The 24,842-nt window shown below is 53.1% G+C and overlaps 1 protein-coding gene across 5 annotated transcripts in view; it reads left to right on the top strand.

Moving 5' to 3' along the window:
- Positions 1 to 24,842, top strand: part of GRM7 (glutamate metabotropic receptor 7) — a 192,894-nt gene that overhangs the window by 60,685 nt on the left and 107,367 nt on the right. Inside the window, exon 2 of one of the 5 annotated variants that reach the window (XM_071439284.1) lies at positions 17,565 to 17,781. The exons of the other annotated variants lie outside the window; for them this stretch is intronic. Within the exon in view, the coding sequence (XP_071295385.1) occupies positions 17,565 to 17,781 (217 nt within the window). The remainder of the gene's footprint in view (positions 1 to 17,564; positions 17,782 to 24,842) is intronic. 5 annotated transcript variants of the gene reach the window in all.

Here is a 24,842-nt window from a genome sequence, read left to right as displayed (position 1 = left end):
AGATATTCTGGGATTCTGAGATTTGCCTACTGGAAGGTGCTGTTGCCTTGTCCTGCCCACTGCTCCCACCCTTCCCTCTCAGCTGGGAAGGAAGATGAGGGTGTGAGAGCTGGCAGAGCTGTGCTCCTGGGCTTGAGGTGGCCTCTGGGCTGTGCTCATGGTGTCTGGTGGCCTTTGGGCTGTGCTCATGGTGTCTGGCCATGGGTCTGGTGGCCTTTGGGCTGTGCTCATGGTGTCGGGTCAGTCAGAAAGGGAATCCAGCTCTGTGACCATCACATGCACTGGTTTTCCTGGCTGGGAGCTCAGTTCTTGCTGCTCTGGCTGGGATGTGATCATGCCCATGGACCTGCAGGTGCTGGGTAATTCACTCCCAGGGCTGTGGATGTACCAGCCCTGTGGATCTGCACTGCTGGGTAATTCACTCATACTGCACCAGGCACTGGTCATGTTCAGGAGCAGAAATGGTGTTTTACCCTTGTTGTGAATCAGAGAATCTCAATCATGTGTCTGAATGTATACAGTGCTTCTTTTTCCTCAGGAAAAGGTTTCATTTCTTTGTCATTGCAGAGTTTTTAGCTTTATCATTTCCAAGTGTTGGCTGTGTTTGCAGAGGGGTAAAAAAGCATTGCAAAGGAAATAAATAGCAAAATGTAATGCTTTATGCATAATAAAAGTGCATTTAAGCTCTAACATGTCGTATAATCATTCAGCCATGCCACAGACTGATGGATTCCTGAGCACAGACACTTCAGAGAGGAGTATCAATGTGAAATCTGGAATAAAGATCCCAAACCAGGAGCCAGCTCATTGGTTTAATGGCTCTTTCTGTCTCTCCCAGTGTTCAGGGCTGCACGCTTGGGAGTTCAGGAGATCACAAACCTCCCTGAGCTCAGGCTCTGCTGAAGGAAACTCCCTGTGGATTTTCCAGCAGGATATTTATACCAGGAGGGAAAGGCTGCTTTTGTTCTTAAAATATTTACAGATTTCTGTGATTTTCTACAGGGGGAAAATTAACCTTGTTAGTGTCAGCTGAGGCGTGCTGGAGCTCTCCAGCAGTTGTTCTCACTCCCTTATTAGGGAGATCTTCTATCAGCCCGGGTTTATGGGTTGTAATGGAGCTGCTGGAACAGCAGTAATTGGGGAAATTAGTTTGGACGGTGGCATTAATATTCATGCATCCCTGCAACAGCTCCCTGCTAATTAGTGTCTCTTCCTGCTGGATTGTGGTGGCAGAATGGGATGGGCTGAGTCTCTGGGGTTATTTACCTGGTGCTCAGAGTGGCAGCAGTGAGAGCTGCAGGATGCTGGGGCTGGGTCATCCCCAGGAGGAGCTGGCTAGGCTGTGCCAGCCCTCTGTGGGGTATGGAGCCCCAAACCCAGCTGGGGCTGGGCAGAACCAGCTCTTCCTGCTGGATTGTGGTGGCAGAATGGCATGGGCTGAGTCTCTGGGGTTATTTACCTGGTGCTCAGAGTGGCAGCAGTGAGAGCTGCAGGATGCTGGGGCTGGGTCGCTCCTGGAGGTGTGAGGACCATTTGTGTCCTTGGTGCTGAGCTGTGCCAGGCACCTCTCTTGAGCTGCAGGATGGATTTGCCATTCCCTGTGCCCAGGGTCCCAGCAGAGCCCCCTGCCCTGGCTCTCCCCGTGTGCAGGGGATGAGGAAATGCAGCAGCGCTGCAGTGGCTGCTCCTGAGCCGGGATGTCTGCACCAGTGAATTCACCCAGGCTCTCTGCAGGCTGCTCTCAGTTCACAGAGCTCCTTCCTTTCTGCCTCCCTGTCTCCTGTCCCACCTGTGCAGGCTGGAGCTGGGCTGGGGAGCCACTCCCAGGGATGTGGGAGCACCCACCCGTGCTGGGACCCCACACCAACACAGAGAACCCCCTTAAATTCCTTTGCACCCCCCTTGGCAGGAAGGGAGGCAAAGTGCTCGGCTCAGCCCCTCTCACAAACAAAGGAATACATAAAATAAAGCCAGAAGTGATCCCAGCGTTTCTCTGGAAAGCTTGGGAGGAAGAACTAACGAGAAGATGCTATTAGTTCTATTTTTAAAGAGTTGAGAGCTCTGCGATGCCATGGTGATGGAACTGGTGTAAGCACCTGGCTGATAAAGATCTCCTGCATGTCTGGGCTAATGCAGATGGACCGGGGCAGTGGGGGAGTGCAAAGGGTTTCTGTTTATCCAGCTTCCCAGGCAGCTTTCTGTTATCAAACACGGTGATTCCCAAGCTGTCAGAATTGATGGTAACATTGCTAGAGTTTCTGCCTGGGGAAAAGTCTGCAGGAAGGCAAATCCCACGGGTGATGTGGCTCCAGGTGGGGGCTGCGAGTGGGGCAGGGACCGTGCCAGCTGTGCAGCCAGGTGTGTGGCACCTGTGCCCCTCCAGGGGTGTCCTGGCACTTGTGCCCCTCCGGGGGTGTCCTGCCTGTGCCCACAGCTGTCACCCCTCCCCAAGGGGTACCTGGAGCAGGTGCTGTGCCTGTGGAGAGGGGCTCAGAGCCCTTGAGCAGCTCCAGAAGAGCCCCGAGAGCAGCTGGGTGAGGATGTCTGGGGGATGTTTGGGGCCCAGGGAGGTGGCAGCGCTCTGGCACTGGCACAGAGCTGCTGTCCCACTCTGGCCATGGCACAGAGCTGCTGTCCCACTCTGGCACTGGCACAGAGCTGCTGTCCCACTCTGGCCATGGCACAGAGCTGCTGTCCTGCTCTGGCACTGGCACAGAGCTGCTGTCCCACTCTGGCCATGGCACAGAGCTGCTGTCCCACTCTGGCACTGGCACAGAGCTGCTGTCCCAATCTGACCATGGCACAGAGCTGCTGTCCTGCTCTGACACTGGCACAGAGCTGCTGTCCCACTCTGGCCATAGCACAGAGCTGCTGTCCCAATCTGACCATGGCACAGAGCTGCTGTCCCAATCTGACCATGGCACAGAGCTGCTGTCCTGCTCTGACACTGGCACAGAGCTGCTGTCCTGCTCTGACACTGGCACAGAGCTGCTGTCCCGCTCTGGCACAGAGCTGCTGTCCCGCTCTGGCACAGAGCTGCTGTCCCACTCTGGCACAGAGCTGCTGTCCCACTCTGGCCATGGCACAGAGCTGCTGTCCCACTCTGGCACTGCCCGTGGCCAGGCAGGGACAGTCCTGTCCTGCTCTCGGTGTGGTAGCAGCGCTCAGCGGCCTCGGGACCCTCCCCGAGCTCTGTTTGGGAGCGGGGGCAGCCGGAGAAAAGAGAGAGGCTGGAGGCACTCGGCTGTGACCACATAATGACTCTGTATACAAATTAGATGGATTCACAGCGTGCTTATCTAAATGAGGTTGCCATTTTACAATGCTAATTTTCCTGTTGGTTGCATGTGATACCGGAGCACGGCTGGTTTCAAAAACCCCATTGCGGGGCCGGGCAGGATGCGGGTTTTGGGCAGGGTGTGGGTTTTGGGCAGGGTGCAGGGTTTTGGGCAGGGTGCACGGTTTTGGGCAGGATGCAGGGTTGGGCTGGGCAGGATGCGGGTGTTGGGCAGGATGCGGGGTTTTGGGCAGGATGCGGGGTTTTGGGCAGGATGCGGGGTTTTGGGCAGGATGCGGGGCCGGGCAGAGTGAGGGTTTTGGGCAGGGCGCGGGTGTTGGGCAGGGTGCGGGTGTTGGGCAGGGTGCGGGTGTTGGGCAGGATTCAGGGCCGGGCAGAGTGAGGGTTTTGGGCAGGGTGCGGGGCTCGCACAGCCCGGAGCTCCGCGCTCCGAGGCCGGCGGGCAGAGCTGCCGCTGCAGTAATTAGCAGCCGCTCTGCAGCTCTTGATGAACAATGCACAGGGGGCTTGTTCCTTTGCGCCGTGCTTCTGCCCTCCAGAGGGATAAATAACCGGAGGGAAGGGAATTGCAGGGATTGGGATGGAGGAGAAGGAAACAAAGGCGGTGTGCGCGTTCCTAAGGCTGGGATGGGAAATGCACCTGTGAGAGCCGAGGGCACGGGGTGCCGTTCCCAAAGCCCCCCAGCATCCATGAAACGCTGCTGTGCCTCGGAGCGGGAGGTGCGGGAGCCTTTGGAGGAATGTCTGGGCTTTCATTTGTCACTCGGGGCTGGCTCCGGCTGAGCACAGGGAAATGAGACAGCCCCGGCCCGCCTGGGAAAGCTACAGCGGCGTTCGGCATTCCTGGGGCCGCTGCTTTCCTTTGGAATCTCCACATATTTCCATTCTCCGTCCCCCTCCTCCTGTTCCTGTCCTCTCTCCTTCCCCCGGTTCGAGAATGGAGGTGGAAGGGCCAATCTGTTCTGGCAGGGAGCTCCAGCCCCGCAGTGGCTCCGGGTGCTGGGGCTTGGCTGATTCCCAAAGGGCTGGGATGGCCCTGCCAGTCAGGGGCTGACGGGGACATCCCATCCCACCCCATCCCCATCCCCATCCCAGCCCAGCAGCTCCATCCCCATCTCCATCCTATCCCCATCCCATCCCATCCCATCCCATCCCCATCCCCTCCTGCCCTCCCGGCGCTGCTCCGTGGTTTCTCGGGGAGAGCCGACCAGGACCTTTGATCGGTTGCTCCAAACGATCTGACACCCGGCATTCCGCATAAACTCCCTTTCAGAAATAGCTATTCACTGGGAAGTGGAAAAAAAAAGAAAAAGCGGTGATTTAGGGTGTAAACTGCGCATGCATAAACATGAGGTGATCTCCGGAGCCTCACTCTGATGTGATAAACGGAGATGCAGGAGCTCTCGCAGGGCAGTTCATGCCCTGCTGCCCCACCGAGCCCCGGGGCTGTTTGCAGCAGCCAGGACGGGAGGCTCCCCGAGGCTGCTCTGTCACGGAGGAGAGCGCAGGGTCCACATCATCCCTTCCCACCTGCAGCCTCTGCTCCATCCTTCAGTGGCTCCTGAGGCTGAACAGCTTGTTCAGCGCCTCACAGGATCAATCCCTCGGGAATCCCGAGCACTGCCAGCACCAGCAGCCCTTTCACAGAGCAGGGATCCTCAAATACTCGGTGCTTGCCAGAAATGGCTCCTGTACCTTTCATCCTCAGGGCTTGCCAGGGTCACAGAGATCGCTTTCATCTTCCCAAAGCTCCCCTGCCCTGTGCAGGGATCAGCTGCAGAGCCCTGCTCGGAACTGCCAGGGAAATCCTGGGCACTGGGGCAGGGAAATCAACCCTGGGCACTGGGACAGGCCGGGAGGGAAGGGCAGGAAAATCCTGGGCACTGGGACAGGGAAAGGAACAGCAGGGAAATCAACCCTGGGCACTGGGACAGGCAGGGAAATCGTGGGCACTGAGGCTTGGAAAGAAGGGCAGGGAAATCAACCCTGGGCACTGGGACAGGCAGGGAGGGAAGGGCAGGAAAATCCTGGGCACTGGGGCAGGGAAATCAATCCTGGGCACTGGGACAGGGAAAGGGAGGGCAGGGAAATCCTGGGCACTGGGGCAGGGAAATCAACCCTGGGCACTGGGACAGGCAGGGAGGGAAGGGCAGGGAAATCCTGGACACTCCTTTTTTTTCATGCCAATTCTTTATTCCCATGGTTGACATTTCTAGGAGATATCAGAAGGCACTGTGTTAAACCTAACTGGTCAGCAGTACAGTGAAGCTCAGTTCCTTGCTTGGGAAGGGTTACTGAATATATCTGTCAAATTTTCTCTCTCTAGGTGTGTTGACATATTTTCTTCACTGATTCTTATGGAACACATTTCTTGTTTTTGCAGGTGTAGACTGTTTTTCTCTACAAGAATAATTTGTTATGTTATTCTACAGTTTTTCCTTATGAGAAATTACAAGCCTGTTGGCAATTCAGCCCAGCAAGGCCTGCTTTTCTAAGGCCTTTATTTTATAATATCTTTACCTGTGTGTAACAGGAGTCATGGGAAGGAAGGCCAGAGCCCTTTATTTTGGTGTCTCGGAGCTTGAAGCCAATTTTAGGTGCTGCCTGGAGGCCCATCCAGCGCCACACAGCCCAGCTCCTCAGGCTGCTGCAGACAAAGCTGCTCCCAGTTCTGCTGGGAGGCTCCTCCAGGTGCCATTCACATTTCCAGAGTGCCTGGATTTTTTACTCTGCTGAAGGAATTGCAGGGAGAATCCATCAAGTTTGGTTTGAACGAATCTGGGTGCTTGTGGCTTTATCTGCCCTTTATTTTGTACTCTTTTTGTTCCAAGCTATGAATGAGGCCAGCTCTGAGCACCAGGACAGGTACAACAGGTCAGGTCTTCCCTGACAGTTCTGCCCTCAGGAGAGAAAACAAAACACACCTGGTTTGCTTCAGGTGTTTTCTGTGATGAGGAGTCATTTGGCTATCCCATTTATTGAGCACTGACAGCAATTTACCCCAAATCTGGCACGTGGAATTTCCAAAGGTCACTCGGTGGAGAATCGTGAGCCTTTTTAATGACTGAAAATGGAGTTAAGGATGAAGTAACACTGCAAAAATAAAAGCAAGGCAGGTGCAGATGGGAAAGGTTGGTTTGGTCAGTGGAAGTGGCTGTGATGTGGTTTAGGATCAGTTTTGTGTTTGCTGGGGTGGTTTAGGATCAGGTTTGTGTTTGCTGGGGTGGTTTAGGACCAGTTTTGTGTCTGTTGGTGTGGTTTAGGATCAGGTTTGTGTCTGTTGGTGTGGTTTAGGATCAGGTTTGTGTCTGTTGGTGTGGTTTAGGATCAGGTTTGTGTCTGTTGCTGTGGTTTAGGATCAGGTTTGTGTCTGTTGGTGTGGTTTAGGATCAGGTTTGTGTCTGTTGCTGTGGTTTAGGATCAGGTTTGTGTCTGTTGCTGTGGTTTAGGATCAGGTTTGTGTCTGTTGGGATGGTTTAGAATCAGTTTTGTGTTTGTTGGTGTGGTTAAGATCAGTTTTGTGTCTGTTGGGGTGGTTTAGGATCAGGTTTGTGTCTGTTGGGGTGGTTTAGGATCAGGTTTGTGTCTGTTGGTGTGGTTTAGGATCAGGTTTGTGTCTGTTGGGGTGGTTTAGGATCAGGTTTGTGTTTGTTGGGATGGTTTAGGATCAGTTTTGTGTTTGTTGGTGTGGTTTAGGATCAGTTTTGTGATCACGGGCACAGGCTGTGGGCTGGGGTGGTGCTGTTGATGGAACCAGCCCTGGACACTGGTTTTTATTGTTACGGAAGCCCCTGCTGAGGCTGGGCAGCTTCCCCTGCAGGTTCCCTGTTCCCCAGGGTTCCTCTGCTGGCTCTGGGCTGCTCCAGGCAGGGTCAGGAGCTGCTCTGGGCTGGTTTTCATCAGGTGCTGTAAGGCTGAGCTGTTACAGACCTCTGAAAAAATAACACTATTTCTGTATCTGGCTGCTCCTGCATGAGTCTAATAACATGGCCCTTAGAAAGTAATTTGGATTAATTAGAATGTCCGGGCACTTTTGCGATAAAGACATGCAGAGTAATTATCCAGTGTCCAGAATAATCTACTGAGCTTGTGAAGTTTAAGTCTGAAAATTATTCTCCCCTAAGTATTGGTCTTTCTGACTGTATTTCTGTTATTAAATTTGTTTTCCCACAAGTTAGATAAGAAGAAATGTAATTATTTAGCTGGCAAGCTCAATGTTGAGGTGAAGACAACCAGTGAAGGTAAAAGTGTGATTGCCTTGTGGTTTTCCCTGTAATAATGCAGAAATATTTAGATATCTGTGGAATTACATGGTGATGATGCACTTTGTGAAAGGCCAGAGATGAAATATAAGGGAATAAAAGGTATAGATATTCACTGGAACTTCATTATACCCTATAACTCTTGGATATGTAGTGGGAGAAATGTCAAATGCAGATTTCTCCCATAATTACAACCCATTCTCGCTCACATCTCTCTCACTGCATTTTCTCACTCTCCTTTATACCCAGGCTGTGTCCTGAAGGACCTTGTTCTGTTTCTGATGCTCAGAGGACACAACAGGCCTTTTCACTTGTGATAATGTTTATTTTGGATTAAAGAAAATATGAAATCAAAGGCAGGCTAAATATAATCCCTCAGTGTCCCTGGTGGAACCATCCCAGGCCCGGGTCAGCCGTGCCTCCCACAGTTCTGAAGGAATTTTAAATGCCTGGGACTCGAGGAGGAGATGGCTGACCTTGCAGATGATGGAACAGTTTGTCCTCTCTGAGCCCCTCCCGGCTGCTGCTGCTGCTCCCCTGGCGCAGGGGAGCCCTGGAGGGGCTGGGAATGGGCTGCAGAATCCCTGAGGAGCTGGGCAGGGGCTGCAGAATCCCTGAGGAGCTGAGCAGGGGCTGCAGAATCCCTGAGGGAGCCGGGCAGGGGCTGCAGAATCCCTGAGGGAGCCGGGCAGGGGCTGCAGAATCCCTGAGGGAGCTGGGCAGGGGCTGCAGAATCCCTGAGGGAGCTGGGCAGGGGCTGCAGAATCCCTGAGGGAGCTGGGCAGGGGCTGCAGAATCCCTGAGGGAGCTGGGCAGGGGCTCAGCCTGCAGCAAGGGAGGCTCAGGGGCCCTTGTGGCTCTGCACAGCTCCTGCCAGGAGGGCACAGCCAGGGGGATTTGGGATCATCCCAGGGAACGGGGACAGGAGCAGAGGGAACAGCTCAGGCTGGGCCAGGGCAGCTCAGGGGGGAATTTGGGAACAATTCCTTCATGGGAACAATGACAGGAGCAGAGGGAACGGCCCCAGGCTGGGCTGGGCAGGTCTGAGCTGAATATCAGAACAATTTCCCCGTGGAAAGGAATGCCCAGCCCTGGCACAGGAATGCCCAAATCCCTGGGGGATTTCAAAGCCCTGTGGAGGTGGCACTTGGGGACACAGGGCAGTGGTGGCCTGGGCAGTGCTGGGGAAGGGTTAGATTTGATCTTGGAGTGTTTTCAGCCTTGTAATTTCTCTCTGGTGGAGCCCTCCTGGCTGAGAAGGCCGTGCCTTGGGCAGGAGACACGGGCAGTGCCAGGGTGTGGAGGAGCAGTGACCTCACTGGAGTGAGGCTGCAGCAGCAAGGAGCACCTGGACTGAGGGCTGCTCTTCTCAGAAGTGCAAATCACCACTTCTGAGAACACCTTTGTGCTGGTGCTGCTGAAATGGCAGGAGTTTGATGTTTGCACACTGGTTGTGAGGGTTGGGGGGGTGAGAACACCCAGCTGGACCCTTGCTCTTACACGGGGTTTTCCCTTCCCGGCTGCCCTTGCAGCCTGGTACATCTCAGGTGCTCTGAAATGCTGCTCTGGGTCCTGTGCTGTAGGAGGAGGTGGTTTGCAGTGGTCTCCATGAGAGCACTCAGCCATTTTAGTGAGAACAGCTCCCACTTCTGCAGTGTCTGTTCAGTGGGAGCTGTTCACAGTGGGTCTGCTCACCGTGCTGCTGAGCTGCCTGCCCGAATTTGCTGGTAGAAAAGGGAAGATGAGGAATGGATGGCTGAGATTTTATCACTCAGCCCATGCCAGTCCCTGGAACCAGCTCGCAGCAGAACCAAGCCAGCCAGTGCAGGCAGCCCCAGGACAATCAGCTGTGCGCTGTCCCCTCCTGCCCACAGCTGTGTCCCACCCAGCTGCCTGCCCCTTGTCCCCACAGGGGCTCTGTGCAGTGAGTGGGGCTGCCAGGAGCCCTTGGGCTGGGGCAACTCCTCTCCCTGCTGTCACTGGGACATGGCAGCAGGGCTGCTGTGCCCACCAGGGCAGGCTGGGCAGGTTTGTGCCTCTGCTCGTGAATTTGGTTTCATTTTCCAGCCTGGCTTGGTCACCTCCAGCTGGAGTTAGGTGAGCACATCTCACCCTGGGCTTTGGCTGTGGGCACACCTCAAGGGGAGGAGGAAGAGGAGGAGGATGAAGCTGTTGAGGCTCGCAGGTGTGGGTGAGCAGGGCTGCAGGGAGGTCAGGCATCAGCTTACACACATTCTGTATAATTCACAGCTCTGCTCTTGCCTCAAGCTTTCCATAAAGTGCCAATCCAAACCAGGCAGTGTAAGCTCAAGCAGAACGGTTCAGTCAGCCACAGTGTGTGAGCACATTAAAAACCCGGGGGTTTTCGTAATTTGACACATTTTTAAATTCAGAAATACTTCCAATATTGCACGGAGGGAAATGAGCTCCAGAAGCCCTGTTTAAAACATCATTTACTGCTTGAAATGCAGCTGGTTCCCTTGGGGTGTCAGAGGATCTGGGGGGGCTGGAGAGATCCCATTGTCTGAGGCCACTCAGACATTTGAATGAGAACAGGCTCCAACTTCTGCACTATCTGCTCACTGGAAATTGTTCACAGAACCTGGGTTTGCTCACTGTGCTGTTGAGCTGCCTGCCCAAAGTTTAACTGCACACTGAAATTAGAAATGACCGCTCAATGCAGCTGAATCTGTGTGGCCAGATTTTGGATGTGTTACTGTGTCAGGGCACCAAGGCCAGAGCTTTATTCTCCTTGGCTGTCAGACTCTTGGCTATATTGAAAATTCAGGAATAAATACTCAAATCCCAGCCTTACTTTCCAGGACAGGAGCGTGGATGCTCTCCTAGGATTGCAATTATTATATGATGCACTGATGAGCTGTGCTCATACCCCAGCCACAGCTCTCACTCAGCCCAATAACTCGGCTCACAGGATGAGTGCTTCCCCTTGTACCACAGTGCAGTTGGTTCCTCTGGGCTGGGTTTGGGTGTCTGTTTGTGGATTGCTTTCACAGAGCCTTGTTCTGCCACCAGGAACGTTTTCTGTCTCAGCCTGGCTGCTGAATGAGTCGTTACTGGTGCTGTCTTTATCGGGCTACTTTCAAAATCAATGAGATTTATGCTTGCAGATTAAAAACCTTTTAAAATATGCATAGACAATATAAGGTTCAATTATCTGTTTGGGATGAATGGAGCAGTGTGTACACATAAATAAAACATAAAAGCTGCTTCGCTCTGTTTATATTCTGCTCCTGATTTATTTTCAGAAGAGTTGGAATTGGTGAGTCCGTGTTTGGATGTGGGAGCTCCGTCACTGCAGGGATGTGAGTGCTGGGTGTCCCTGCATCCCTCTGGCTCCTCAGCTCCCGGGAGCACAGGCAGGGATGGGCAATGGTGCATGGGGAAGGAGATAAAACCAAATCCCCAGTGCTGCCAGTGCCAGGGACCCTGAGCGTCTGCCCAGCACTTTGGGTGTGACAGGAACCTCCTGAGAATGCCCTGGCTGCTGTAAATCTGAGTGCCAGAGGAATGGGAATAATTTTTTGTCGTTTTTAGGACCTCGCAGGGTGTGTTCAGGGCATGGGAGAGGCAGACAAGCCCTTCCTCTCCCTGTGCTGTGCACAGAACAGGCACAGAATGGGTTGGCTTGGAAGGCACCTTAAACCCCATCCGTGTCTCACCAAGCTGAATATTTCACTGTAAAATATTAAATGGGGAAGTGTCATACTTGTCCCTGTGCCTTGGCCTTCAGTACCAATAATCCCCGTGGTGCAGGAGATAAATATCCCTCTTTGGGGGTCAGAGAGGCCTTTGTGGGGGCTCCTGTGTGCCAGGGAGGGTGGCCCTGGTGCTTGTGCCTTTCCTGCCTGCCCAGGGCTTAGCCAGGGCCCCTCTGCCATGCCAAGGGCTGGTGCCCTCCAGGAGCCTCCCTCCAAGAAGGCTGGCTGTAGATCAAGGGCTTGGAAATAGTAATTAACAATTATAAATCAGATTTTTGCCCAATATTATTGAATCATAGTGCAGATAAACCAAGAGAAATTAAAATGGGAGTAATAGAAATACCAGTTAACTTTACTTCTGAGAAGTGCTCACTCAGGATCTTCGTGATTACATAAACACAGCTTTATTCACAAAGAGGAATTTGCACACCCAAATTAGGTAAGTGTGTATCTAACACTCTTTTTCCATGTCAGTAGGATGGAAAGTAAAGCATTTTAGTAAATAATTCATCCCTAGGAAAGTATAAATGGCTGAGTCCCAATCCCCAGTATGTGAACATGTTGAGACAGGGATGATGTCCTTGTTTATTCAAGGACAGTTTTATCTACAGCTTTAGGAGGGGTAAGGTGTTTATTTTTGTGCTGTGACTCATTTTCATTACAATTTTGCGTCTCCTGGTTTCAAGTCAGGTTCTGCAAGTCCAAGGTTCTTTTAGCATTTAAAAGCTAAGAAATCCCCCCGTTTTTCTATAAAAAACCAATCTGTGCCATGAGCTCATCACTGTCAGGAGCAGACCTTGGTGAGGCTCAGGTCATCAAGATGAGGCACAGGATATCTCACATTTATGGACACATCTCGCTTTGCTGGGTGTTTATGATCCTGTCTCCTGCTTTCTGAGCTGATGAAGTGCTCCCATGAGCCATGTGGACAGTACTAATTGCTGTAATTATTGTCCCTTAATTGCTACAGTGATTTGTTTCAGGAGTGCTTTCTCACTCCAGGGAAGGAAGCAGGAAAGACCCTGTGAGTACAGAGAAGGCTCCCAGCTGGCCAGGACCACTCAGGACGGCTTTTCATGGCTTTTCATGACAGTTGTGGTGGGGATGGGATGGGTTTGTGTGCCTGGAAATGGGCTTGAAATTAATTAAACTGAAATGTGTTCAATTAGAGAGGCAGTTGTTTGAGAAACCCAAAGTCGTTTTGGAAGTGTTTGTTTCAGTGATGGGCTCCATCCACAATAATAATAATAATAATAATAATAATAATAATAATAATAATAATAATAATGGTGATGAGGAGTTGGGGATTTTCAAAGGTGCTGCTGTATCCTGGCACTGGCCAAGGAGGGGGAGATGGAGCTGCAGGAGCTCAGCCCAGCTGGTGCAAAGAGCCACTGCAGATACAACCAAAATTCAGGGGCAGGAATCATTCCTGGGTTTATCTCTCAGTGTTCCCTCCATTGCTCAGGAATATTTGCTGGTGCTCCTGAAATGGACTTACATGAGAATTTTCTTCATTGTTCTCCCTCCCTTTCTCTCTGGCCGGGGCAGTTCCTGGGGAAATGCTGAGCTCAAGTTCAGCCACTGGAGAGCAGCAGGAGGATCTGCTCCTGTTACCCTGACAAGCTCTGACCTTGTTCAGTGTATTGGGTGAAATTTCCATAGAATCACAGCATGGCTGGGGCTCCAGGGAGCTGAAAGCTCTGTTCAGCCCTGTGCCAAGGGCAGGGACTGCTTCCCGTGGATATCTGGATTTCTAGAACTGCCTGCCGGGTTTCCTTCCTGCTCAGAAGGCAAAGTGGGAATGAGAAGGGTCTGGAGGGGTTTTGCCCAGAGAAAATAACCAGGGAGAAACTTCAGTGAGCTGAGCTCTAGAGAGGGGAAGCAGCTCTGGGCAGGATGCTGGGGCTGTCTGTCCTGCAGTTTGGGATGGGGATGGGGCACAGGAGGAGCTGTGCTGACTGAGGATCAAACCCTGACCCGATGCATTCCTAAATTAACAAAACCCAAGCCCTGAACAGATGCCAGGCTGTTCCTCAACCACCAGCTCACACCAGAGCTCTGCAGCTGGAGCAGGCTCCAGGCAGCTCCTGTGTGTGAATTGGGGTGGTTTGGGGGATTTGCAGTGTTTGTAGCCTGACTCTGCCCTGCCACACATGGTGGCTCCAGAGGCTCTGCCAGAGCAGCCTGAGCTCTCCCCATTGCCAGGAAACCAGAATCGATAAAACTTCAAGGGAAATTGAAAGTAGAATTGCAGCAAACTGTGAACCTCATATTGCCCTGCTAGGAGCTCATTAATGTCTCAGTAGGGGCACTCCTGCATTATCTTAATTGCTCAGGTCCTCAGGGAAATTGCCTTTCTGAAGTCTCCTGGCTGCTGTCAGTGCCTGAGGTGGGTTCAGGTGCATCTTCCTCATCATCTGTAATGAGTGACCGAGAGGGGCTGAGCTCGGTCCCTGCAAGCAGCACAGCAGCAATGATGTTTGGTGTTTGGGGTGTTTGCAGCTATAACTGCTTGTTTGGGGTGTTTGCAGCTGGGGCTGACTCTGGGACAGAGGCCAGGCTTTGGCAGGCCAGGCTTTGGCAGTCCTGTACCCCAGGGAGGGCTGGGATGTGCTCTGGGGTGGGTGTGTTCCAGGACAGACATGTGCCTTTGGTGAGCAACTCAAACACTCTGCCATTTTTCTTGGAAAAAAGGGTTTGTTGAGCAGGGAGAGGAGGAGGATGTGGGGCTGGAGAGTAACACCCAGTGGGTCTGGAAAGGAAACTGCAACAGGGAGTTGGTGTTTCACTGGGGTTTGCTCTGCAGTGAGCTGTTTGAGTTGGTGTTTCAGTGGGGTTTGCTCTGCAGTGAGCTGTTTGAGTTGGTGTTTCAGTGGGGTTTGCTCTGAGCTGTTCCAGGTTTTTTTATTTTAGTGGGGTTTGTTCTGAGCAGTTCCAGGTTGTATTTCAGTGGGGTTTTTTCTGAGCAGTTCCAGTCTGTGTTTCACTGGGGTTTGTTCTGAGCAGTTCCAGTCTGTGTTTCACTGGGGTTTGTTCTGAGCAGTTCCAGTCTGTATTTCAGTGGGGTTTGCTCTGAGCTGTTCCAGTCTGTGTTTCACTGGGGTTTGCTCTGAGCTGTTCCAGTCTGTATTTCAGTGGGGTTTGTTCTGAGCTGTTCCAGTCTGTATTTCACTGGGGTTTGCTCTGAGCAGTTCCAGTCTGTGTTTCACTGGGGTTTGCTCTGAGCTGTTCCAGTCTGTGTTTCACTGGGGTTTGTTCTGAGCTGTTCCAGTCTGTATTTCACTGGGGTTTGCTCTGAGCAGTTCCAGTCTGTATTTCAGTGGGGTTTGCTCTGAGCTGTTCCCAGCCTGTTGCTGGTGCTGGCTGCTGTGGAAGGAGAGGCTGAGGACCCTCCTGGCTCCCTGGGCTGTTTGTGCTGCTCCTGCTGCAGCTGCTCTTCTGCAGGAGCCTGAGCAAGACAACAAGAGTGACCCAGAGACAGCTCTTCATTAGCAGGAGAAAATGAAATAAATGAAGAATAATGGTCAACGTTAGAAATAAATTAACATCAATTAATCACTGACTAAGACAATGTGCCCAGCATTAATCATTCCCCCTTGCTGCCACCAGAGCATCAGCCAGGCTCAGCTCACACATGTGCAGCTCCTGCAGGGTGTGTGCAGGGTGCACAAACACAGGCCTTGAGGAGAAGCTGCTTCCCCCGAGGGTGAGATGCTCCCTGCCAGCTCCTCAGGTCCCTCAGAGAGCCCCAGCTCCGCTCCTGCTGGGGAAGGGCAGCTGGGCAGGGGCCAGGACATCGGGGTCCCTTTGGGATCACAGCCCCTCTGCAAGGTGCTGGGGCCTTTGGGAGAGCACCCTGGGCTCCTCTGCAGCTTCTGATGTGGCAGAACAGAAAATGGGGAAATGTGATGGAACAGAAATCCTGCTTCTTCCAACTCCAGTTCCGAGCTGATGATAAAGAACTTTACCAAAATGAGAGAAAAATAAAATGGTGAAGAGACAGAAAACATTTATCTGGAATGCTGAAAAGCCCTCAACAGAGCACTCTGATTTAAAACTCAGATTCCAACTCTGATCTAAAACTCTGGCTGCCCCTTGGCCCTGCCCATGCCACCATGGGCAGCATCCCTGGAGCAGAGAGCAGGGACCCTGCCCAGCTGCCCGTGGGTCTCGCTGAGCTGGACAATCCATTTTTATCCTGAAGGGCACTGCAGGGCTGGCAGGAGCTGAGGTGCCCGTGTGGAGCTCCCTGGAGGCAGCAGTTAAATTGCAGCTGATTTTGACCTGGTGGGTGCCCGGTTTGGCCACTGGGCTGCTGCTGGCGTGCATGGGGAGCTGGGCAGGGGCAGGAGGTGCCTCTTGCAGGTGTCTGCAATGGGCTCTGCCACTCTGGGCAGGGGAATTGTGCTGGCTGCAGTGCCTGGCACACCCACTGAAGGACCTTCCTCCCTGTAGTTGAACAGAGCAGGAGGAGAATTCTACTTGGCACATGTATATAACTTCATGTTGCTTTTAGATATCCTGTTAGAAACACTGGTAAAACACCTCATATCTGCTTTTTATACTCCAAGTGATTGAAGCAGCCAGCAGTAGTTAATATTTTATGAACAGTGGAAAAAGATTTAAAATCCAAAAGGTCTCCTTAGGAGTATAAGCAATGCAGCAGATTCTGTAGAAGCTGTGCTTGTTGTGGAAGTGCATAATGTGCTCCTTTTGATTCTGAGTTGAAAAAGCAGTTGTTGGCAAGTTGGAGTACAAAGAACTGCCACGGATAAAACCTGACATTTCAGCCTCCCTTTCCTGCTGGCTGCAGAAAGCAGCCCTTGCTCTCCCCTTGCCCTGCTCCCTGTGGAGCCAGAGGTGCAGAGCCCTTTGCAGAGCTCATCCTGGGGCAATACAGATCAGATTTGTTTTTCTGAGGAGGCAGGAGCTAGTAAATACCTGTAGGTGATAAATACTGCACAGTGCTGTGCAGAGACCAAAGCTGGGCGTGCAGGAGGTGCTTGTGTGTAGGGAGATAGAATATAAAAAAATAAAGGTGGTACAGAAAGTAATCTTACCCTAAAGAGCTGCAGCTGGGCCAATTATTAAAGATCAGGAGCAGGCCTGATTTACCAGGCCACGGGTGTGGCCAATAGAAGAGGAGTGCTATAGAAGAGTGGGGTGGGTGATTGGGGGGGAACTGGAGTCAGGAGCAGTCAATGCTCTGAGGAGCTGCCTACAAGAAACATCAAGGAGGCACCAAGCTCTTGAAATAAGGAGACAACAGAATGGATCCTTTGCAATATAATGACAACACCTGTGTGAGCAGCAGGTGCTGCCCTGGGCTCAGGTATTGAATAAATGGTTGGTGTGCAGGGCAGAGCTCTCCCCTCCCCTCCCTGGGGCTCCAGTGGGAGTCAGGGCAGGGCCCTTGACTTAGGGAGCAGTCCCAGGCTGTGGGACACCATGGCCCTGGGGACTGGTGTGCTGTCAGCTCAGGGGCTGCTCAGGGCCCAGGGGCAGCAGGGGAGCAGCCTGGGCACTGCTCTGGCTCTCTTACAGAAGGAGCTGTGACAGAGGCTGCTGTCACTGCCAGGCTGCTGCACACCCTGCTGCGAGCAGGGGAGGCAGTGCCTGCTGTGCTGGGGCAGAGCTGAGCTGTGCCCAGGCTGTGTGTGACAGAGATGTCCCTGCTCAGCAGCCTCCACGCCCTTCTTCATCAGAGGGAGTCAAAACTGAACCCACTTGGCCTGGAGCCTTCACCCTCCTGAGGCTGAGGAAGGGTCAGCCTGGCTCTCAGGCAGTGCTGGCAGGTGCAGAGCTCACCCCACTGTGCCAGGCTCCCAAATCCTGCTGAAACCAGCACAGCCAGACCAGGGCAGGGAGGGCTTAGAATGTTTGTGTGCTGATTTGAGTGCCTTAAATGAAGGAGTGAGTGCTGGATGTGCACGTCCAGAGCTGTGTGCAGTGGGTTCCCAGCTTTACCTGGGTAACTGGGAGCAGTTGGTTCCCAGCTTTACCTGGGTAATTGGGAGCTTTATTTGGGTAACTGGGAGTAGCTGGTTCCCAGCTTTACCTGGGTAATTGGGAGCTTTATTTGGGTAACTGGGAGCAGCTGGTTCCCAGTTTTTCTGGGTAACTGGAGCCAGTGAAGGGTTGCTCCTGTACCTTGCAGGGGAACATGGTGCAGAGCACAGCAAAGCCAAAGCTCAGCTGAAGCCAGGTGCTTTAGCTGCTGCTGCAAGAAGTGCCATGAGTATGTGAATGTGTGTATTTATCAGAAATTGTTTTTTTCTACAGATCCCACAAATCAGTTATGCCTCAACTGCCCCCGAGTTGAGCGATGACAGGCGCTATGATTTCTTCTCACGGGTGGTTCCTCCAGATTCCTTCCAAGCACAAGCAATGGTGGACATTGTGAAAGCTTTGGGATGGAATTATGTGTCCACTTTGGCATCTGAAGGGAATTATGGAGAAAAAGGAGTGGAGTCCTTCATGCAAATTTCCAGAGAGGCAGGTAGGCCCGTGCTGCTCAGCAAGCCATCGTGTCGTGTTGTGCTCAATGTCATCCTGTGCTCCCAGGGCTCACGTTTGCTCCTGAAGCTGCTCCAGCTCTCTGCAATGCTCTGCCGTGGCTCCTGGATGTGCTCATTCCTAAATTGCTCATGGAGGGTCAGAGAGTGGGAGCCCTCCGTGGTTTTCTGTCATTTCTGGGGCATTTAGAAGCCCTGAGATGTGCCCAGCTCCTGCTGCTGCCCTGGCTGAGCTTTCCTGCTGTGGGCCTGGGCAGAAGGCAGGTTTGGAAAGGCTGAGCCTTGTGTGTGCCTCCCCAGGCTGAGCTGTGCTGTGAGCTGCTTCCAGCCTGGCTGCTGCCACCATTGGTGCCCAGCTCTCCCTGCCAGCCTGCTCTGAGCTGGCTTTGGGTTTGCTTTGGCATTGCCCAGCTCAGGGCAGGGAACCCAGACCCTTCCCCTGAGGGCCCAGGGGCTGCTGGTGTGGGATGAGACATGCCAGAGCTGGGTGTGAGTCCTTGGCCAGCTGGTTTGCAATCCAGACTCGTGAGGGTTTGGGAACTGCAGTGTTTGGAGCTGATGCCTGTGCTGGGAAAGAGGAAGCAGCAAAAGATGGAATTCATTGCTGGTGATGAATGCAGGGGCTGTGTCCAGAGGCTTTGCAGGTAGAACCAGGGCAGGCTCTGCTGTGCTCCCCAAATGGGACTCACAGGTGTCCCAGCCTGGCACTGCCTCAATGAAAGCAGCCCAGTGCCCAGCCCAGTGCCCAGCCTGGCAGGAGCTGCTCTGGAGCAGCTCAGGGCTCCCCATGCCCAGGCTGGTCCCACAGCACTGGCTCTGTCTGCAGGGACAGCCCCAAAGTGATGGATCCCTGCTGGCAGCACCTGCCAGGGAACAGGCAGGGAAAGTCACTGGGCTTAAAGGAAGGGGCCTTGGAGAGGGGGAGCTGGAATTGTTTCCTTATGTTGGTGTCACAGAAGGAACCCACATTTGCATAAACTCTTCTGTTCCTACAAATGCATATTTATGTGGTATTAAAGCAAATGGGTTTGGATTTAATACAGCAGGAAGTGACAAATGCCAGTGCTCATTGGAATTTAAAATTGGCTTTATTTGCAAATATCCACTGTTGCAAACTCGTGCCCAAAATGTGTTCCCCATGTGAAGGACAGGCTCTGGCTGCAGAGCAGGATCCCATCTCCTGGGCTTGGTGCAGAATTACATTTATTCCATGAGCTGTCCATGCAGCCAGCACCAAACTCGGCCCCTGCAGGCAGAGCAGGGCCTGCTCCCCTCAGCTCTGGGTGTGTGCAGGGGCAGGGAGGCAGTGCTGGGGATGAAGGCTCTGACAGGGAGGCTGCCCAAAGCTGCTCCTCAGAGCCAGGCTGGGATGACCTGATCCCTGGCTGCTGCCTAGGGCTGTGCTCAGCTCCCTGTGCCATACAGCTCAGGTGAAGCTCTGACAGGCCTTAATACCTGCTTAAACAAGGTCCCTGGGCTTCCAGAGCCTGGCAAGTACAAGGAGATTGGTTGTGGGAGGTTTAGTGGAGCAGGGCTGGCTGGAGATGCAGCTCCTGCCCTTGCCTGGGGCACTGGAGCCTGGCCCAGCCTTGGGTTGTGAGCCCATGTTTGGGGTGTTCATGGGTGCCATGGCTCCCATGGCTCCCTGCCCTCCCTGGCACAGCCTGGGGCTGCACGGGCCCAGCCCTGGGACAGGGACAGGGAGGGGCCTCAGGGTGGGTATTGGTGCAAAATCTGTACAGAACAGGCTGGGCAGGGACTGCCCGGGGCAGTGACAGGGACCAGCCCTGGAAAGGGGCAGGAAAGGCTGGAAATGGCCCCTGGGGGCAGGGATGGGGCAGGAAAGGCTGGAAATGGCCCCGGGGGCAGGGATGGGGCAGCAGAGCCCCTGCCTGGCTGTCCCTGTGCAGCCCCCAGGACGAGGCAGGCCAGAGCCCAGGCTGGAGGGACCCCAGGCCAAAGCTGAGCCAGGCCAGCAGGGAGCAGGGGCTGGCAGCTCCCAGAGCTGTGTGCCAGGGCCCAGGCACTGTCCCTTGGCACAGGGCAGCTCTGCTCCCTGGGTACCTGCACCTCTCCTGGCTCTGGCTGCACTCTGTAGCCAGCTGATTGTCCTGAAGGCAGAGTTTCATCAAACTTGTGTCTGATCAGCTGGGATCTTAGGAAATCTGAGGATCAGTGGAAAGTGCTTCCCCTGCTTAGTTTTCAAATATGCTTTGGCACATAAAGACTTTGCTTGATCCTCTGAGTTAATAATTCTTCACAAAGTGACTTTTATTATGAGCACTTCAAGCGAGTTTGAATATGTCATTGTGGCAGGAGATGAAGATTTGAAACATGCTCTGCAGTCTGTGGGATTAATAAATTAGGGGAATAGTCTAATTATGGGAAATCTAAAGGACAATTTCAGATTATTAATGAAACTACTGAATACTTGAATTTCAAAGATTAATTCATCTTTGATTTTTTTTTAAAAGATTAATCTGTACCAGAAGGTTAATTGCTATCTGTAAGAAATATATATATTGAAGTCGTTAGCAAAAGACCACTTGAATGCCTCCTAACAGATAAATGAAAGATCTGGAGTGCATTTATGAACGTTCTGCTCTCCCCAAATGGCCCATTCCCACAGCTCAGGGGGCTCTGCTGCTCTCCCACTGCTGGGCTGCACGATGTGTGTCCCTCCTTGTCCTGCTGGGCTGGGCTGGGCAGGGCTGCGAGGGGATGGGGACAGCTGGGGAGGGTGAGGAGGAGCAGTGAGGGTGAGGAGGAGCAGTGAGGGTGAGGAGGAGCAGTGAGGATGAGGAGGAGCAGTGAGGATGAGGAGGAGCAGTGAGGATGAGGAGGAGCAGTGAGGGTGAGGAGGAGCAGTGAGGGTGAGGAGGAGCCGCCGGTGCTGCCCAGGACACAGCAGTGAGGATGGGCTGAGCTGTGGGAGGATGAGGAGCAGCAGTGAGGATGAGGAGCAGCAGTGAGGGTGAGGAGCAGCAGTGAGGATGAGGAGGAGCCGCCGGTGCTGCCCAGGACAGAGCAGTGAGGATGAGGAGCAGCAGTGAGGATGAGGAGCAGCAGTGAGGATGAGGAGGAGCCGCCGGTGCTGCCCAGGTCTGCAGGCTGGGCTCAGCTCTCCCCCCGCAGCCCCTTGGGCAGGCCAGGCAGGCTCAGCCCGCTCTGAGCTCAGCTTTGGGGGGCAGCCTAGCAAAGCCAGGCTCTGGGCGTGGGGCTGGGCCCTTGGAGGGCCACAGGGCCCGGGTGTGATGAGTGTGAGGGTGCAGAGCACAGGGGGAGCTTTGGGGAGGTTTCAGGGCCCTGCAGGCCCCTCCTGGGGGCTCAGTGTGCTCCCCTTGTCTTTGGCTGTGTTCATCATTCAGCTGGGATGGGAGTAGCCTCTCCTCATTCTCCTGGGATCCCGTTTTCTGGATCAAATGCACAAAAACAAATGGATAAAGCACTCAGAAAATCGAGTCATTTATATCCAAGCACTTCAAGTGTTTTCCATTTTTCTTCCCACTTTTCCCAAGCACTCAGGCTCGTGTCCTTTCAGTGAGCACTGATGTTAAATAACAACATTATGAAATCTATTGTTCTCCCTCCTGTTGTCACATAACAAATGTTTTGGCATTTCAGAACAAACAGCCAGGAAGGATTGCTCTCTGAGTTTGTGGTGACTGCTGTTCTGTGCTCAGCCTGGCAGGGTTAATGAGGTTTCCTGTTAATTGTACTGGGCTGGGAGGAGATGCCCTGGCCTTGATCCTCAGGAGTGCTTGGGGTTGCAGTGGGAGCCTGGAGGAATTTCTGAGGGTGGGAGAGCAAAACCTGGGAGTGCTCAGAGCTGCTGTGGCTCTTTGGGAACTTGGAGCAGTGCAGAGGAGGGGCTGAGCTCCCTGAGAGCTGGCTGGAGCTCAGAGCTCCTCCTGTGCCTGGCTGCAGGGGTTTTACATCCCCAAACCACGGTGGCTGCAGGGCCCTTCCCTCCCGAGCCTCCCAGGGGCCCTGAGGGGCTGCTCTGCTCCCTGCCCAGCACAGAGGGGGATGAACCTCAGCTCCCTTTGCAAACCTCCCTTTCTCTTTGGCTGCACAGGCTGAGCTGGCACCAAACACAAGCACACTGCTAAAGAGCTGGAGTGAAAACCAAATCCAGTCCTTGGTGCCTAGGTTAGAGGTGTATCCTTACCTTTAACCAAATCCAGTCCTTGGTGCATGGTGACAGAAGTATTTCCTTCCCTTTTGCCATCATGGGGACAAGTTCCTGGTGTGGATTTCCAGAGTGGTGGCTGACAGAGCTGTGCCCACAGCTGTCAGCTCCAGCTGCAGGCAGGCCTGGACACCCTGAGTTTGGGTTACATTGCATTCTATACTTTTCTTTTGGTCACAATGCATTATAGACTTTTCTTTTGGTTACATTGCATTCTGTACTTTTCTTTTGGTTACAATGCATTCTATACTTTTCTTTTGGTTACATTGCATTATGTACTTTTCTTTGCTGAGCATCTCCATACAGTAGAACTAATCTATACCTTAACTATTACCTACAGCCTATCATAACTCCTGTAATTACCATATTCATGTCACTGTTCTCCAGTCACTAACAGTCAGTACATTACAGTTTAAGCCAGAAGTTGATTTTCAGTTTTCTTGCAGTGGAAAATTCTGAGACCTTTTTCCTACTTGCAGCTTTGCTGCCTTGTTTGCCTGTGCTCTCTTCCTGCTTGGTAAAAACATCTTCTTGTTTGGGGTGGGTTTATCCTTTGCTCTAAGCCATAAAACCCCTTCTAACTCACACACCCTTTGGCTCCTTGGTTATCCAGTGAGACTGGCTCCGCAATTCTTCTCTTCTATATCAAAACTTGCTTCCATCTCTATTCCTTCTTCAGACTCTACATTTAAAAATCTACATTAAAAATCTTTCTGCAAAGCACACACATCTGTGAGACTTTCTTGTCAAACTCTCATCCTTCCCAACAACTGGGTATTGGGGGCTGTGAGGAAATGGGGACACAGTTTGCTACTGGGAATTAGGGGAGATGGGGAGGAAATGGGGACACAGTTTGGTACTGGGAATTAGGGGAGATGGGGAGGAAATGGGGACACAGTTTGGTACTGGGAATTAGGGGAGATGGGGAGGAAATGGGGACACAGTTTGGTACTGGGAATTAGGGAGCTTGAGGAGGAGATGCCCTGGAAGGGCAGAGGCTGCTGTTTTGGGGAGGAGTGGGGGAAAGGAGAGAGTTTGGGGTTAGAGAACAACAAAAGGAACAAGTCTGTGGAAAGAGCAAGGGAGGAACGGGGCTGAGGAGAGGGAGGAGGAAAAGCTGTAGAACAAAGGTGATACCAGTGGATGGGGTTGCAAAGATTGAGCCATGGCTGGGAAAACTGTCCAGGAGTAAGGAAGCTTTGCCAGAGAGTGAGTGGGCTGGAAAATCACATTTGTTTAATCCAAAAAAACCTGATTCCAGGAGCAGAATTGACTTTGATTGTGAAAACTTAAAACTTCCAGAAGGTAAGGCAGGAATCCTTCCCAGAGTCTCTCTCTCTTGTGCTGAGGGCAGGGGAAGGAGCCTTCCTGGAGGCTGGTGCCTGAGCCTTGCTCCTGTCCTGCCCTGCTGCTCTGGAGCAGCCCAGATGCTCCCCAGACGTGGTTCTGCTCACTTACCATGATTTACAGGCCTGCCCTCCTGCACCTGCTGGGCTGGGCTGCTCACAGCTCTCCAGCAGGGCTGGGCTCCTGCAGCAGCAGCACCCAGGGACTGGAGCTAGCTGAGCTTGCACTGCTCCCAGCCCAAACCCAGCAGCTTTCCTGCTTAAAACCTGAAGGATTTCACAGAAATGCTTGTGTTTCAAGAGCAGGGTGCAGATGTAGAGCAGCAGGGAGCTTTGTTTGACAGCTCTTCACTGACGTTCCATTGCTGTTTATGTATTTCTTTTAAAGCCAATTTTATGTCCAGGCAAAAGCAAGTCTAGACAGATTGTCTAAAAAACTTTTATTGGCTAATTAAGATTATACTGCTGGTATATCACTGCTGGATAGCAGGGACTCTGCTTAAGGAATGGCCTCTATTTTTTGCAGCGTGTGCCTTTTGCCAAGTTTCCTTTTGTGCCTTGGGAGAGCTTTTTCCATATCTATTTCAATGTCCAAAGCAAATGCCACGTGAAGTCTCGTGTTTGGCCACCTGAGCCTGGATCAGGGAACCAGAGCCCCTTGGTTTTCTGCCAGAGCCCTGAGCATTGGTGGCTGCTGTGCAGCCCCAGCTCTGGCCCCAGTGTCTGTGGGAGGGTGGCCCTGGCCAGCAGCCCTGGGGCCAGCAGTGCTGCAGGTGATGTGAGGAGCCCACCCCTGCCCTGGGCCAGCCAAGCCAGTGTTTGGTTGGGGTTTGGGATGAGCCAAATGGCTTTGGATGCTTGGGTGCCAAAAGTGATTCTGTTTGCAGCTCATCAGAAAGGGTTGGGTTGGAGGGACCCTAAATCCCACCCAGTGCCAGCCCTGCCATGGCAGGGACACCTCCACTGTCCCAGGTGCTCCAGCCCCAGTGTCCAGCCTGGCCTTGGGCACTGCCAGGGATGCAGGGGCAGCCCCAGCTGCTCTGGGCACCTGTGCCAGGGCCAGCTCAGAGTGGGTGCTCAGGACAGAGCCCTGCTTGCCCTGAGCCAGGAGGAATTGGAGCTGGACATTCCCACCCTGGGGTTTTTCCTCAGTGCCCCAGAGCTGCACCCACAGGAGCAGAGCTCCATCCCAGAGCTGGTTCCACAGAACCCCAGCCTGTCCCTGGTTCCTGAGCCCTCAGTGATCCCAGAGCTCCATCCCAGAGCTGGTTCCACAGAACCCCAGCCTGTCCCTGGCTCCTGAGCCCTGCAGTGATCCCAGAGCTGCACCCACAGGAGCAGAGCTCCATCCCAGAGCTGCACCCACAGAACCCCAGCCTGTCCCTGGTTCCTGAGCCCTGCAGTGATCCCAGAGCTGGTTCCATAGAACCCCAACCTGTCCCTGGTTCCTGAGCCCTCAGTGATCCCAGAGCTCCATCCCAGAGCTGCACCCACAGAACCCCAGCCT

The sequence above is a fragment of the Agelaius tricolor genome, unplaced genomic scaffold (genome assembly GCF_023055355.1).
Source record: "Agelaius tricolor isolate 1412-34295 unplaced genomic scaffold, bAgeTri1.0.p SCAF_14, whole genome shotgun sequence".
NCBI lineage: Eukaryota > Metazoa > Chordata > Aves > Passeriformes > Icteridae > Agelaius > Agelaius tricolor.
The sequence above is the reverse complement of the archived record's forward strand: the minus strand, read 5'-3'. Positions and strand labels throughout refer to the sequence as shown.